Source organism: Perissodus microlepis, chromosome 23 (genome assembly GCF_051167445.1).
Source record: "Perissodus microlepis isolate ML-2025 ecotype Zambia chromosome 23, ASM5116744v1, whole genome shotgun sequence".
NCBI classification, from domain to species: domain Eukaryota; kingdom Metazoa; phylum Chordata; class Actinopteri; order Cichliformes; family Cichlidae; genus Perissodus; species Perissodus microlepis.
Window position 1 is genome coordinate 5,571,261 of NC_140482.1, and position 14,236 is coordinate 5,585,496.

Genomic DNA, 14,236 nt, shown 5'->3' on the forward strand with positions numbered 1-14,236 from the left:
CTTATACTTACTTTTTTGAGGGCAAAGTCAAAGTTAGCTGGTGCAGAGAAAAACTTTCCGAGCACTACCCAATTAAAGGGCTGGAAGTCCTTCTGCATTAAACTTTAATGTCTGCAACTGGGGAAAACTCACATCTAAAAAGGGTTTTGTTCTTCATTGCATTCAATAAAGCTCAAGTTTATGTCCTATTAAATACAGTAAGTTGCTGCATGATAGAGCCCCCTCCCAGGAAAACTGTAATTTTTGTGTTGTTTGGCAGAATATAATAAGGCAGCAGGCTTTCTCTACAATCAATTGGGAGATGTAGCTGTGATAGGATAGACAGCAGTAGCTGTAGCCTGCTGGGATTTGCCTTTTCATTAGCTTTAAAGTTGATGAGCTGTTTCCATCCTGTTCTGCAGGAGTACAAAGCCTGTAACCTGGATGCTTGCCCTGAAGTTCGTCGTAACACCCCTTGGACCCAGTGGATGCCCGTCAATGTAAGCCAAGACGGGTCACGGCAGGAGCAGAGATTCAGGTACACCTGCCGGGCACTTCTGCCGGACCCCCAGCAGCTCCAGCTGGGCAGGAAGAAGGTGGAGACCCGTTTCTGCCCCAACGACGGGTCTGGAGCTTGCCAGACTGACTGTGAGTACTGCAAATAAGCTGGGAGATGTGGAAAAGCGAGTTTAACAACTTAGGGAAACTAGAAATGTTGCCATATTTTCTGTTTGTAAGTCACAGCAGATGTGCTTGATTGTAAATGTGCAAACACAGCTGTTGCTGTGATTACCTGCTAGAATGCAGGTGTACCTGGATTTCACAGGGAGGGTAAGCGGGGGTAAATTTTTTAAGGTTTGAATCATTTTTGTGAAGTTTTTCGACTCCATACAGCAGTCGTACACACGCTATCTGCCTAGAGCTGTATCTGTCTGAGCTTTTATCAGCACTGCTGGTGGCATATCTCCCAGTATGCCACGCTAAACACAGCTGGTTTCCTGTCTGTGGACATCAGTCAGCAGATTGATTAAACATCATTGAACTGTTGTGGGGAAGCAGATGTCCTCTTCCTTCATCCCTCAGAGTCATCTAAGCTTTTGGTTTTTTTCTTTTCTCTCTCATAGAATCTGGATTGTATCACCCTTTGGGTATTTACTCCAAAATAAGTAAAGCTGAGGAAGTGGGAAATGTCATTGTTTTTTGTAGCTTGTGTGACTGCTCTCAAGTTGTCATCCTCAGAAAAGAAAGTCTTAATGAAATGTTTCTGGTGGCCTCATTTAAAAGCCTCAGGAAGCGCTTCTGATTCATATGTAAATAATTTGCAATTGTGGGTATACCAACTGTATGTGTGTGTCAGCGTACAGGGAAATCTAGCTCATTTTGTGCCTGCATTGTACCTCGCTAATTGTTGTTTCATAACAGGCTGGCTGCTGAGCTTAGCAATAAAACCATACAATAGCGTGTCTCCGATTTGAATTCAGAGAAAATTTCTGACTCGTTCAGCAGATTGTGGCAGATGTTGTGATCGGCTTGTATATTTTTTTAGTGTAATTTGTTTCCCTTGTTTGGATTCTAAGATAGAGAACAAAATGTGTTTTATATTTGTTGCCAGCTTTGGTTGAAGACTTAATGAAGACAAGTGTCCGAACTTCATCCCAGCCACAAGGTGCCCGATGGGGATCCTGGGAAACGTGGTCCAGCTGTTCCCAGCAGTGCTCCAGAGGCTTCCGAACTCGGAAACGCAGCTGCTTGATGATAGAAGGGAGGATCAACCCCAGCGCCTGTGTGGGATCGCCGGTGGAGTATCAGGACTGCAACACTCAACCGTGTCCAGGTAACAGAGAGCTTCTAGTGCACTGTACCTCACAGACTGTATATAGATGGTGGACACAACCACAGTGACATTACCAGCTGGACACTGAGGTCCCATTAAGCATTAAGCCTAGAGCTGAGCATGTATATTGATTGAGTGGTGGATCTGACTGCAGACCTGTGGTCACTGCATGCTCATGTGTTAGCGGCTAACAATCATTAGGTACCCACATCCTAAAGCATGCATACATTGATTTCCTGTCTGTCTTTATTCTAGTGGGGACGATCGTTTACAAGATGAATGTATGTTGTATGTCTCATTTGTTGTTGCGTTTCATTAAATAATCAATCATTAAATCATTAATTAATTCAGTATATAAATAATTGAATATTCATTCATTTAATTTAAAACATATAATAAATTTTTTATTTTTATTTTAATTTATTAATGGCACATTTTATTTATTATTTAATGATATATTTATTTAATTCGTTTTGGTACTCATGGCCCTCCGCAATAGACCTCTGCACAGTTAGACTTTTTGCTACTATATGAATCTCCCCCTGGTGGCCAGTGGAAAACACTTGTGCACTGAGGTCACAGCTACATGAAACTTTTATATACCATCATTAGCTTGCATTACATTGTGGTACATTATTATGGGGTTTTCTTCTAAATCTAGTGAATGGAGCCTGGTCTTGCTGGTCTGCCTGGTCCCAGTGCACGTCCAGCTGTGGAGGCGGGCACTACCAGAGGACTCGGACATGCAGCAGCCCACCCCCTGCCAACGGAGGAGATATCTGCATAGGCCTGCATACTGAAGAGGCCCTTTGTAATATACACGCCTGTGAGGGTATGAAGGGATATGTGAAGCCGCACTATGGAAGGTTTCAGACAAACCAAAGATGTGTAATGGTCACAGATGGATCAGTTGAACATATTACATCACTAGCAGATTTTGTCTGTGTCTAGGTTTGAAGATAAAAGCTTTCTAACTGAAGTGAAGATGAGTAAATTATGGTACAGATATTATCAGCAGTTATAATATGAATTTCTGTGTCTTAGGGGGGGATTCACTACAAAGGACTGCAGTTAATCTGATTTGAACATTAATGTTGTGAAGTTAAAGATAAAAGTCAGCTTATAACTTTCTTACAAACAACCCCTTTATCCAAATTTCTAAATTTTTAAAAATTCATTACAATTATTACACCATTAAAAATACTCCCTAGATTCTCTCAGTCTACCTAGATTAAATAACTGCTTCTTCTTTGGCCACTGATGGGAAATCTCCCCCACACAGGCCAATCAATATTTGTGATGAGAAGGAAAACAATGTGGCCGTTGGAGCCTCTCCCAGCATGCGTCGTCTGAAGGTCGGAGAAGGAACGGAAAAACAGTTAATGAAATAGCCCCAAATTTCCCTATCGACCTGAATTTGGATGCGAGCAGCTTCTTGTATATCTTTATTCCCTTGGACTTTGAAAAGAAGAAAAAAATGCAGAGACACGGGAGGCAAATCGGTGTAATCAACTCCTCGTCCATTTTAGGCTTTTGTTCGGGAAACAAAGCGATCGCGGGAGGCACACAAGCTTGCTGACTGATGATGATGACCATTGCACTGATGCACTGTGGCCAGAACTCCTCAGGCTGCACTCTTGGTGACTTACCACACAGTTCCTCTCCTTGCAGAGGAGGTTGAGTTTGTTGGTGATTGGAAAAATGCTCATTTATTTTCCCGTTTCTCATTTGGACGTTTGTCGTTTTCCCTGATTCCTGTGTTTGCAGGTTGGGGTGAATGGACAGAGTGGGGGGACTGTGACGACGAGGGCCTGCAGCATCGCACCCGCCGCTGCGATGAGAACCAAGAGGCTGAGGTCAGTCTCTGCCAGGGCAACGTCACCCAGTCTAGGCCGTGCCAGCCTCACGAGGTGCCGGGTAAGCGCATGATCGTACATGTAAACAGGACCGCTGCAGACTGTTGCAGATATAAGCTGGAAAAATTTACTTGAATGAAAAGTTTAATCAGGCACGCTAAATGCTGACTTGTTCACTCTGCATTTGGAGAAAATTAAAAAGATGAATTAGCGGAGATGTCAGCAGCGTGCCTACCTCGAGAACAGGGAAGGCTTTGTGAGAAATTAACTACTTTTGTCTTGTTTGATCTCTCGGAGCTGCTGTGATTTTCTTTTTTCTTCTTCTCTACATTGATGGCTTTTTTTTTTTTCATTTCGGTCTCTCTGCAGTCATTTTGCCCGGTCAGGAGGACCAGAGCTGTGGAAGTGAGTGAAAACAACTGATGTCTTTCTGTTCACTCTCCCCCAAATAATTACACATTGTTCCCAGCTTACACACATACACACCTCCTGCGCTCTTCAATTCCCAGCATGAAATATCTGCAGGGTTTCCTGCTTTTCTTCCAGCGTTGCATCCAAACCAAATCAGTATCTCCTCGGTTTAATTGGAGGATGTAGCAACAACTAGCCATTCTTGTAAAAGTTATTGGCTTTCTTCTTCTCCTGATGTGTACCACACAGTTGGTACCATATTGACTTTTGTTTGTGACTTCGGCCCCGCGTGGCACGGGATTGGCTGAAAATGTGGAATCGATATTGGTCCCATTCAGGTAGTGACATCAACTTTCAGTTGCTTTTAGTTCCTCGCTTTCTTTCCCTTCTAACAAAAGCTCAAATTTTTTACACCACCTTCTAGACAGACTATTTCCTGTTACAGTGAAAAATGTACCTCAAAAGTGTTGCAAATGCATACAACATGACCCACGAGTGTAAATTAAGATTTGCAAATGTGTACAGTGTACTCATAAATGAGCCACACACAAATGCAAAGCAGTTTGTTCTCATGTAAAACTATTTTACAAATGCTTATACCCAAAGGAGAATAAAGATATGGTGGCCTTGAGAGGTCAAATGCAACTGAAGACAACACTGTCAAATAAAAAAAAAAAAAAGCTGCAAAAGCAAAATATTAAAAAATGTTTTAATCATACGATTCATATAAAACTGTACATATATGTTAGCTATTAGCTGTTTACTGTTAGCTTGTCACTTCCGCAGCTGTTCTGTCACATTTTTTTGTAATTTTCTTTTTTTAGAATCAGATCAGAATTTTTTTTCTATTTCCGACCTTTTTTATTTTATTCAACTTACTTTATTTTATTTTATTTTTTCTATTTCTGTTCTGTTGTGTTTTGTGTGCTTTTGCAGCGTTTTTCTACTTGCTGTTGTTTGGTTATCTTGCAATGCATTTGACCTTTCAGGGCCACCGCACATTTCGCAGTCATTTACACACAATGAAGTTCAGCTTCACAAATCTGATAATTTTCGCTTTCAAAAACCTTCCTGTTTGTACAAATCTTTAAAAATATTTGTGACTTTTATTACACGCTTACAAAACCTTAAATTCATGAACAAATACAAATCGCCCGATACGCACAGATCACACAACATGCCCACTTGGGTTTTTGAGAAAAATTTCACACTGCCAGCTCTTCACAGATCCACAAATGTAAGCTGTGTTCAAGTGGAAGTGGAAAACTAGGAAATATAAATTCTGTATATTTTGAATATCAATATAATCCAGGTCAATGTGTTCTCGAATTTGGAAGGAAGGAAGCTTTTTTGCAAGAGAAAATGATACACAGCTGTTTGATCCTGTGTGGTCAAACAGCTTATTTGCGTCTGGATCAGACGCAAATAAGCTGTGCACACAAATAGTTACACACAAATTGCACACATTCGTAAACTTAGTTTATGCTTGCGGATCATATCGTGTGCATTTGTAACATTTTGAGGCAAATTTCACTTAAAACTCCATCAGTGTTATTTAGTGTCCTCGATTGTTTGTCATCTCAGCCTATCATTACCCATCCCCTTACAAGGCTACATTTCTCACTGGTTTAGCAATGGCTCTGTTTCTGTGCTCTTCCTTCCCCGCCTCTCTGTGTACAGCCTTTACCTTGTTCCAGCTGGCAGCTGTGGGCTTAGCCAGTTTCTTTGCAGCAGCCCTCCTGTCAGCTTTGGCCTTCACATACTGTCACCACCTGAACCGACCATCGGCAGAGTCAGCGGTAATCCACCCGAGCACACCAAACCACCTCACCTACAACAAGCAGGGCAACGCCACGCCAAAGAATGAGAAGTACATCCCCATGGAGTTCAAGGTGGGCTTGTACATTACTTTAAATACATTTCTAAATGGTTTATAGACTCTAAAGGTTTTTAAGTGAAGATTTTTATAAAACACGGTTTGCCATTTTGTAGATGCTGAACAAGAACAACATTCATGTCAACGATGAGACATGCAACCATTTCCCCTCTCCGGTGCCCTCAGGCAATATGTTTGCCACCACCTACTACCCTTCCAGTTTGAGCAAGTACGACTTCCATCCAGACTCGCCCTGCAGGACCTACATGCACAGCTGAGAGGAGGCCGGGCTTCAGCCAACAAACTCATCCACCACAATGTGCTCATCATTCAGAAATCAGAGCAAAGTCTTAAATAGTCTTAAGGTAAACACCAAAATGATTTCTATTAGTTATTCATGAAATACCCAAATATTTGGCCATGCAAATCATTTTGGTTTTGGACTATTTCTTTGCTTTAAAGCAGTTCCAGCTGTGTGTCACAACTCAATATCATTTTTGACCACAGCACTGAGATTATAAAGATTTCGAGTATAAATCACTCAGATGTAAAATTCCTGTTTAAAAAATCTGACCCGTCTGCGCACCATCTCCCTGCACGATTTGTCATTTTACCCTAACAAGAATAAATGTCTGCCAGCCCAAAAACCCCGCAGTCAGTCAACGTGGACTGTGTGGTGCTGTAACTAGGGAAGATTTAATTTATTAATCCCAGATTTGGGGACTAATAATCTCCAAAATAAGGTCAATTGTGTAAATATAAAGGAAGAAGCAAAACAAAGGTGATCCCAAATTACAGTTCACATATAAAGAAGCGCTACTGAGAGCACATCTTGAGTGTCTTTTTAGTTTTCCGCATCTATAGGAAGTTCTTTAAATTCTTGTATTTTGACGGTACTTTCAGTATCCCACAAAAGCTGGCAGCCTTTTCGTTTCCTCCCTTTCTTCACCATGTAGCTGCCTGTTTTCTTAGAGCCAGAATGAGAGGTGACTGGTTTACTGATTGCAGAGACTATGAGCCAGTAACCAAGAACGAGCTGTGGGTGGTCCGATCGATCCGGCCCTTGTTTCAGATGTTGTGCGTGCATCTGTTCGTGAGCCACAGTGCATCAACTTTTACCTCCCAGAGGAGGACTTGTTTTTTTTTTTTTTTTAAGGCTCGTTTGTTCTCTGATGAAACCACCATCTACAGGGATCCCCCCCGTCTACTCACTTCACCCTCCCTGAAGTGCCCTGGTCGTGCTCAGGGTGCCAGAAAGCAGAACCCAAACCTCCAGGGCTTGAACTCCGCTGACATTGTGTGTAACTGGATCCACTGGACTCTTACGTTGGTTATGAGGCCTTTATGCAATTTTGGCCAGTACCTTCTCTAGACAGCTTGGACACTAAGTTTGCAAAGACTGATTTCCATGATAAAAAAACAGATCCATGAAATGATGGGTATGAAGGAACATCTCCACTCTGAATAAAGCTGAGAAATTAACAGACTCGCAGCTTATTCGCTTTAATTTTCATACTTAGCTGGCAAAGCGATGGACAGCAATCCTGAAGAGGACATTTTTGACACGCTTGACTTCGTACTGTACATTGGTAAAAAAAAAGAAAATGCATGTTTGCCAACTTTTCCATCAGCAGAACGAACAAATTATTTTAGGGGTGTTCACAGATGTCACTGTTTGTACTGGTGTCTCTGTCTGCTGATTCAGCTATGGAAAAATATGGGGGCGTACCGCCCTGATTTTACAAGGCTACTGTTCAAAAATCACCAAAAACAATACAGCTGTTCATGTATATTTCAACAGAATGTGAATAATTCATTAGTCAGTGTTAGACTTTTCAAATGAATATTAATTTCATGCAACAAAACGTAACTTTTTTGTGATTAACTTGCTTATGGTGGCTACAATTTTTGTTTTTATTTAATAGCACATACTGAAGTGACTGGGAAACAACTGCTGCCCCCAAAAAATACAAAAATGTTTTGGATTATGTTTTGGTTCTGCACAAATTTAAAATGTAAAACTTTAAGATGATAAAATGTGCTTAAACGTTGGTGTTTTCCATTGAGGAAGACAATGTAGAAAATAACTGGTTTCTCCCTGCACATCTCTTAATTCAAACCATATTGATCAAATTTTGAGGCTGCTGAAGTTCAAACTGAGCAACAGAATGAGGAAGAACGATGAAGGCAACAGTAACTCAAACCAAGTACGCAGATGAGCATAGGCTACAGCAGCAGAATACCACACTGGATGTCAGTCCTGTCAGCTAAGAACAGAAAACTGAGGCTACAATTAACACAAGCTCACCAAAATTGGGCAATAGATGGGAAAAATGTTGCCTGATCTGACAAATCTCAATTTGTATTGTAACATTCAGACGGCAGGGTCAGAATTCACCTTTAATCAAACCTCAGCAGGTAGCAGAATTGTGTGGGGAACATTTTTTGTCACACTTTGGACCCCTTAATATAGTCTTTTGCTTAAACTCCATAGCCTGAGTAATGTTGCTGACCATGTTCATCCCTTCATCGCTACACTGTACCCATCAATCTCTGAAGAATGCTTCCAGCTCCTTTGTGCGTCTATGCCACAAGGAATTAAGACAGTTACGAAGGCAAAAGGGAGTCAAAGTTATTACTAGTAAGGTGTATCTAATGAAGTGGCCGGTCTCGTGATGGCGTGTCTCATTACTTGGACAACATTGCACACACTTGTATAAATGTGTTTTTCAGCTATTTGTTGCTTATTTCTTCAAATGGTGGGTAATTTTTCTTACAATGTGCCATTTTTTACATAATATAAAATATAATGTAATACATTTCCTGGGGAAATTATTAGGTAAATAAATAGGGGCATCTTTGGCACGGTTGCTCGGTTAATTTTCCACTGTTATCGGAAAGGAACATGGAAACAAAATCGTTGCTTTTAGCTGAAAAAGCTGTTAACGTAACTGGATTGGAGGTGCACTGGTTGATCACTGGCTCTAGTTTCCTGATGATTTGTGCCAGATTCTGTTTTGATTTGCCGAAAAAGCCCAACCTCAAACTCTACTGCTGAAAATTTCCCACATAAAAGTCACAGTGAGAGGAAATTGAAAAATGTGTTGGCTTCTAGTAATACCAAAAACACTTTGCACCCTTAACCTCTAAATCATAACAAATTTGAACCGAATTGTATATTTTTTATTTTAAAACAAATAAACTTTACAATAAAGTAAAGTGATTTTTTTTTGGTGTTAAATCCAAACCCTGTGTTGTTAATGATAAAACCTATATTGCATATTTTGTGTCTCTAATTTGTAAATACCAAGAAGTGAATGCACCAGTTTCTCAGCATTTTTACACAGCATGAAACAAAAAGCCCCGATAGTACAATATGTGTGTTTATATACAAGTAACTGCATGTACTGACATTCTTTCATGAATATACAGTCCATGTTTGTGTAAAGTGTACAAATGTTTGAATGTATTTAACCAAGAAAGTGGAAATGTCTTTTTAAAAACTGTGTTCCTACCCTGTCTGCGGCAGAGAAAGTGAGTTTTGTATTTAAAGGCCGCTTTGGTGTCAAATCTGATTCACACTGGACACAATCTATCCTCATATTTTAAGAAAAATCCCCAAAATGGATTTGTTTTGCTCCCAAAAACGCTTGTGTTAAATATGATTGATGTGACTTAACACTGCCTTTTGGACACTGTGAACTTTTGCTACTCTATATTTTTCTATAATGTACACTGAAAAAAACAATGAAGATGACAAAAATACATTTTGGTGCCAATAGTTTGATTGTCATTGCTTTTTTTCCCCTCACATCACCAGCAGGTAAAAATCAAATAACAGTACTGCTATATGGTAACGACCACACCATTTATTGAAAAATATATCAAATAAGTGCAAAAAATCTTTCAAATTCATGATGAAATCTGCTCGTTTTGGACTACAAATGTCTTCTTTTAAAACGAAGACAATGGATTTTAGGATTTTTAAGGATGAGGAAGTAAAAATTGCAAATGCCTAGTACGCCTTGCAGACAACAAGATCAGGAATGTGCAGTTTTAAGACTCTTTATGCCGTTCTATTCAGTTCAAAAAGATCAAATGAACTATTTTATTCAATCGATCTTTCTGATTGATTTAATATCTTGGATGTCTCTACACCACTCTACAGTATGCTGACTTTACAGCTGTCTGCAAATAGACTAAAGAAGACTGAGCTGACACAGCAAAGTTGAATAGAGCACAAGGCAACATAGGCTGGAGCTTTAAGTTTAGAGGTTAGAGGATTTGCTGAATGCCCAACAGATCAGAAGAAATATGATGCCCACACTAGCCTTAGCCTTGCTTCTGAGTAAGATTACGTCCAGGCAGTTGTACCCGAGGATACGACATCAAACTGGAGAAACTGACCATGATGATGACATATTTTGCAATTTTAAATCACAGATATTGGAATTTGGGGGGAAAAACTGCACAAAGGATTTAACTGTAATAAGATTTATTTTGTGTATTAAACCAAAATCAATATTTCCAGCTGAGGTGTGGAGAACCACTGAAATGTCAGCACTTTGGTTTCTAAAAATGATTGTTTCTTCAGCTGTGAATGTTATTAGGAAAAATGCTGCTGTCAGAGTGCCAGGCCAAACGCTGAGAAAGCCGAACCAGGCAGTCTCTATGTGTCCCGCTGTATTAGACCCTCTGAAGAGATTGATTTTGGTAAATTTTGGTACCTAAAAAGAATCATGCACCCCCGCCCACCCCCTCACACTTTACCTCATTTGTAGGGACAAACTGGGGCCACTCCAACTCCAAGCATGGGCTTGGACAAATAAATATAAGCTTAAATAAGAGAGGAACAGTCATGAAAACAGTGTGACATCACTATCCAGCCCCCAAAATAGACTAGAAATAAAACAAATGGGCTCAAAGGCATAAAAATAATTGCTGATATAGCTTTTCTGTGCACTCAGGTGCTATTCCCTGCAAGTCGTTTGACTGCAAAGGGTCACAAGGTGTTCTTCTTTTAGCGACTTCACTGCCTCCACTTCCCTCATGTCTTTAATATTTGACGTTGTTTGAGAGCAGACGAGCTTACAGGTAAGTCAAAATGGTAACTTTACCATTTTGTATACCAGGGTGAATATGTTTCTATCTTTGCAGGTCAACAGAGTATAACTGATAAATAATACAAACAGCAGGAGCAGGTGGAGAAGGGAGGGAAGGTGCAGGTGCCAGTAAAGCTGAAAACGTTATCTGCATATGTCCTCCGTTTGTTTACTTACTCACGTTACTAATCTGTTAAAGAAGCAGACTCTTACTTTGAAAAAATTCACAATGGGCAATTTGAAATCATCTAAGCTTTTGACTAAAGCTTTGATTAAATATTTGGCACCAGTAGATTCACAGTGCAACTTAACCAGATCTACAGTTTTGGGCATGTTACTGGACTAATCAAGCATAACGTTTCATCACTGAAAGTAATTCTTCTGTTCATGAATGCAAGTAAATGACTGTAATTTGGCAAGTAAATAAAATAATAATATTAATAATAATATGCTTTACCTTTTTCTTAAAACAGTAGATTTGTAAATTCATGGATAACAATTAATAAATTTTAGCATTAAAAAATCTTTGTGAGTCAAAAAACTGGACATACTGATGTATTAGCCATTGGTAATTAACCAGTAACTACCAGCACTGTTAATCTGACTGTTAATAACCTCAGTGACATAATTTCATTTAGTGTGGTAAATTGGTGGCATTACCCATTTCAGTACTAGATAACACTGTATAAAAATGTCACATTATTAAGCATTAACAGGTGCTTAATTTATCATTTATATGTTATTACGCCTCCAGTGTGTTTCATTTATAAATACAGATATGTTTATAAATATATCTGTATTTACAAATGGCATACTAAGGAGGAGTAATGATATATACATGATGAGCACTTTATAATACCTTAATAATGCTTAATAGTGTGACATTGTTACCTACCTAGCACTTCTGTAAATAGTACTATTATTACTACCTTTACTTCGAGCACTTGAATGTTATTTTTTATGGCATACTTTTGCTGTAAATGTACACAGGCAGACAGTGTGAAATGTACTTGGGCATCCTTTGGTACTCATGTGAACAATTAGAATATGCAATGTCAAAAAAAGTAGCGCTAGCTCAGTAAACAGTATGCACAACTCTCTGCATGCCTTCATAATGGTGATTTATGCAGAATGTGGTCTTGGGATAGTCACCGCTGAAGAGCTCTTGATTAGTGACAAATTTCAAAAGCTAAAATTTCAAAGCTGCAGTCAGGTCTGTTGCTTGCCCACCGCTAATTTACCGCGGCCTTTGTGGGATTATTGCTTCTGTAAGATAAAAGGCGCTGCAAGGCCGAGTTCTTAGAAATCCTGCTTTCTGTGACTGAGGCTGTAATCCTGTTTGTGCTTCCCACTGTAAGAGCAGTGCTGCTGGATCATGGCAGTAACAGCTATGTCTGCTGTTGGAGAAGCCACACCTTCCTGCCCCAAGGTACATGACACACGATTAAAAGTGTGGAAAGAAAAATCTTTAAAACACGTAATACGCAACGATGTTTTCTACATGTGCGTGCTTTTTGTGCACATTAAATAAATTCATGGTGTTTCTATGCTTGCCAGGATAAACACCTGCCTGTTTGAATACATACTTGCACTTACATACGCTGTTTTTATTAAATATATTAAATCATTTAATAACTATTTACAAAAGGCACCAACCGCTGATTAGCTCACATTTTTAATAAAAGACCAGCGTCTACCCATCAAGTCCCAAATGCTTTACTTCACATCACTGCCCCGAATAGATGGCACTCCAGTGTTTGTTGTTCACAGTCCAGTGAACAGTTCTGCTCTGCTGTCTGAGAGTTTAATCTGCTGCTAAAAAAACGCCGGGTCACCAAAATAGTCAACCCTCACGCAGCATATTAATTTATTTATTCATGTGAATTTCTTTTTCCACCCCTTCCCATTTAGGAGCAGGAAAAGAGGAGTGTAGAGTCCATAAATATTTCACAGTACAAAGAAGATGAACTGCGCTCACTAGTCACTTTATTAGGTACAGCTGTTTGTCTAATCAGTCTCTTTACACAATCTCACCAAAACTGAATGATAAAGACTTGAAAAAAGTTCAGTAAACAATATGAAAGCAACTTTTCTTGGCACATTTTGGGTCCTTTAGGGCCCTTTAATACCAAATGATAATGATTTAAACCTACCTGAGTATTGCTACTAACCATGTTTGTCACTTCATGATCACAGTGTACTCATTTTCTGATGGCTACTTCCAGCAGGATAACACATCATCATAAGCTCAATAATCATGGTCATGTTTCTTAAACTAACCGCAATCTCGGTCTAATAAAGCATCTTTGGGATGTGCTGTAACAGGAGATTTGCATGATGGATGTGCAGCCAACAAATCTCCGGCAACTGTGTGACGGTATCACGTCGACATGGACCAAAATCTCGGAGAAATGTTTCCAGCACCCTGTTGAATCTATAATGTGAAGAATTAAGGTAGTTCTGAATGCAACAGGGGCCCAACCCAGTACTAAGATGTAACTAATAAAGTAGCTGTGCAGTATTTATTCATAAAGGTGTTGTCACTCACTGTTTGCACTTAGTTGGTCCCTGATTTAATGACTTTGAAGGGTTTTTTTGTTGCCAGATATCATTTCTTGTTTGCTCATTTAGTTAATAAGCAGTAGCAGACCCTAACCCATAGTTTCAGTCACAGACATATGCAAGCAGTTTAATAATTTAAAGTGTGAAATCCACCTTTAACATTTACTCATGGAGCTTTTTCCCAATCTTACATAAATACATTAAAATTTAACTGCGATTGAGTCTCTGTAAGAGAGCTGGTTGTCTTTACATCCCATAATACAATCCATATTATCCCAACTTGAAGCAAAAACAACTTAATCTGTCCACTTTAAAGCCGGTTAATCTGCTATGTTCACTTGTTCGAAGGTTTCTCTGATCAAAGTGCCTCAGAACATAAATCAGTGTATCAAAGTATTTTTAGTTTTTTTCAGTATATGAAAAAAAAGTTCCACACACTGACACACAGAGGAACATTAGCAATACCTTTATTTTTTTTGTTTTTGCCTCCGGGACACTATACATCACATGCTTCCTCTGCAGAAGCCAAAAATAAAGTTTCTGCTTAGATTTTGTTATCCTTGCCAGCGGACCGTTATGTTTTCATCCAGGCTTCATGCGATGCACGCCTGCAGGT

The 14,236-nt window shown here is 39.5% G+C and overlaps 1 protein-coding gene across 6 annotated transcripts in view; it reads left to right on the forward strand.

Annotated features, from left to right (window-relative positions):
• LOC146360852 (semaphorin-5B-like) overlaps window positions 1-9,737 on the forward strand; it is a 47,133-nt gene extending 37,396 nt beyond the window's left edge. For 5 of the 6 annotated variants that reach the window (XM_084921542.1, XM_084921541.1, XM_084921546.1 and 2 more), the window contains 7 exons: window positions 402-627; window positions 1,592-1,813; window positions 2,475-2,645; window positions 3,581-3,730; window positions 4,039-4,074; window positions 5,761-5,972; window positions 6,073-9,737. In XM_084921542.1, coding sequence (XP_084777668.1) covers window positions 402-627; window positions 1,592-1,813; window positions 2,475-2,645; window positions 3,581-3,730; window positions 4,039-4,074; window positions 5,761-5,972; window positions 6,073-6,234 — 1,179 coding nt within the window. In that variant the 3' untranslated portion in view covers window positions 6,235-9,737. Of the gene's footprint in view, window positions 1-401; window positions 628-1,591; window positions 1,814-2,474; window positions 3,454-3,580; window positions 3,731-4,038; window positions 4,075-5,760; window positions 5,973-6,072 lie in introns of those variants that run through there. The other variant, XR_014799433.1, reaches the window with a different exon arrangement.
• The last annotated feature ends 4,499 nt before the right edge of the window (window positions 9,738-14,236 follow it).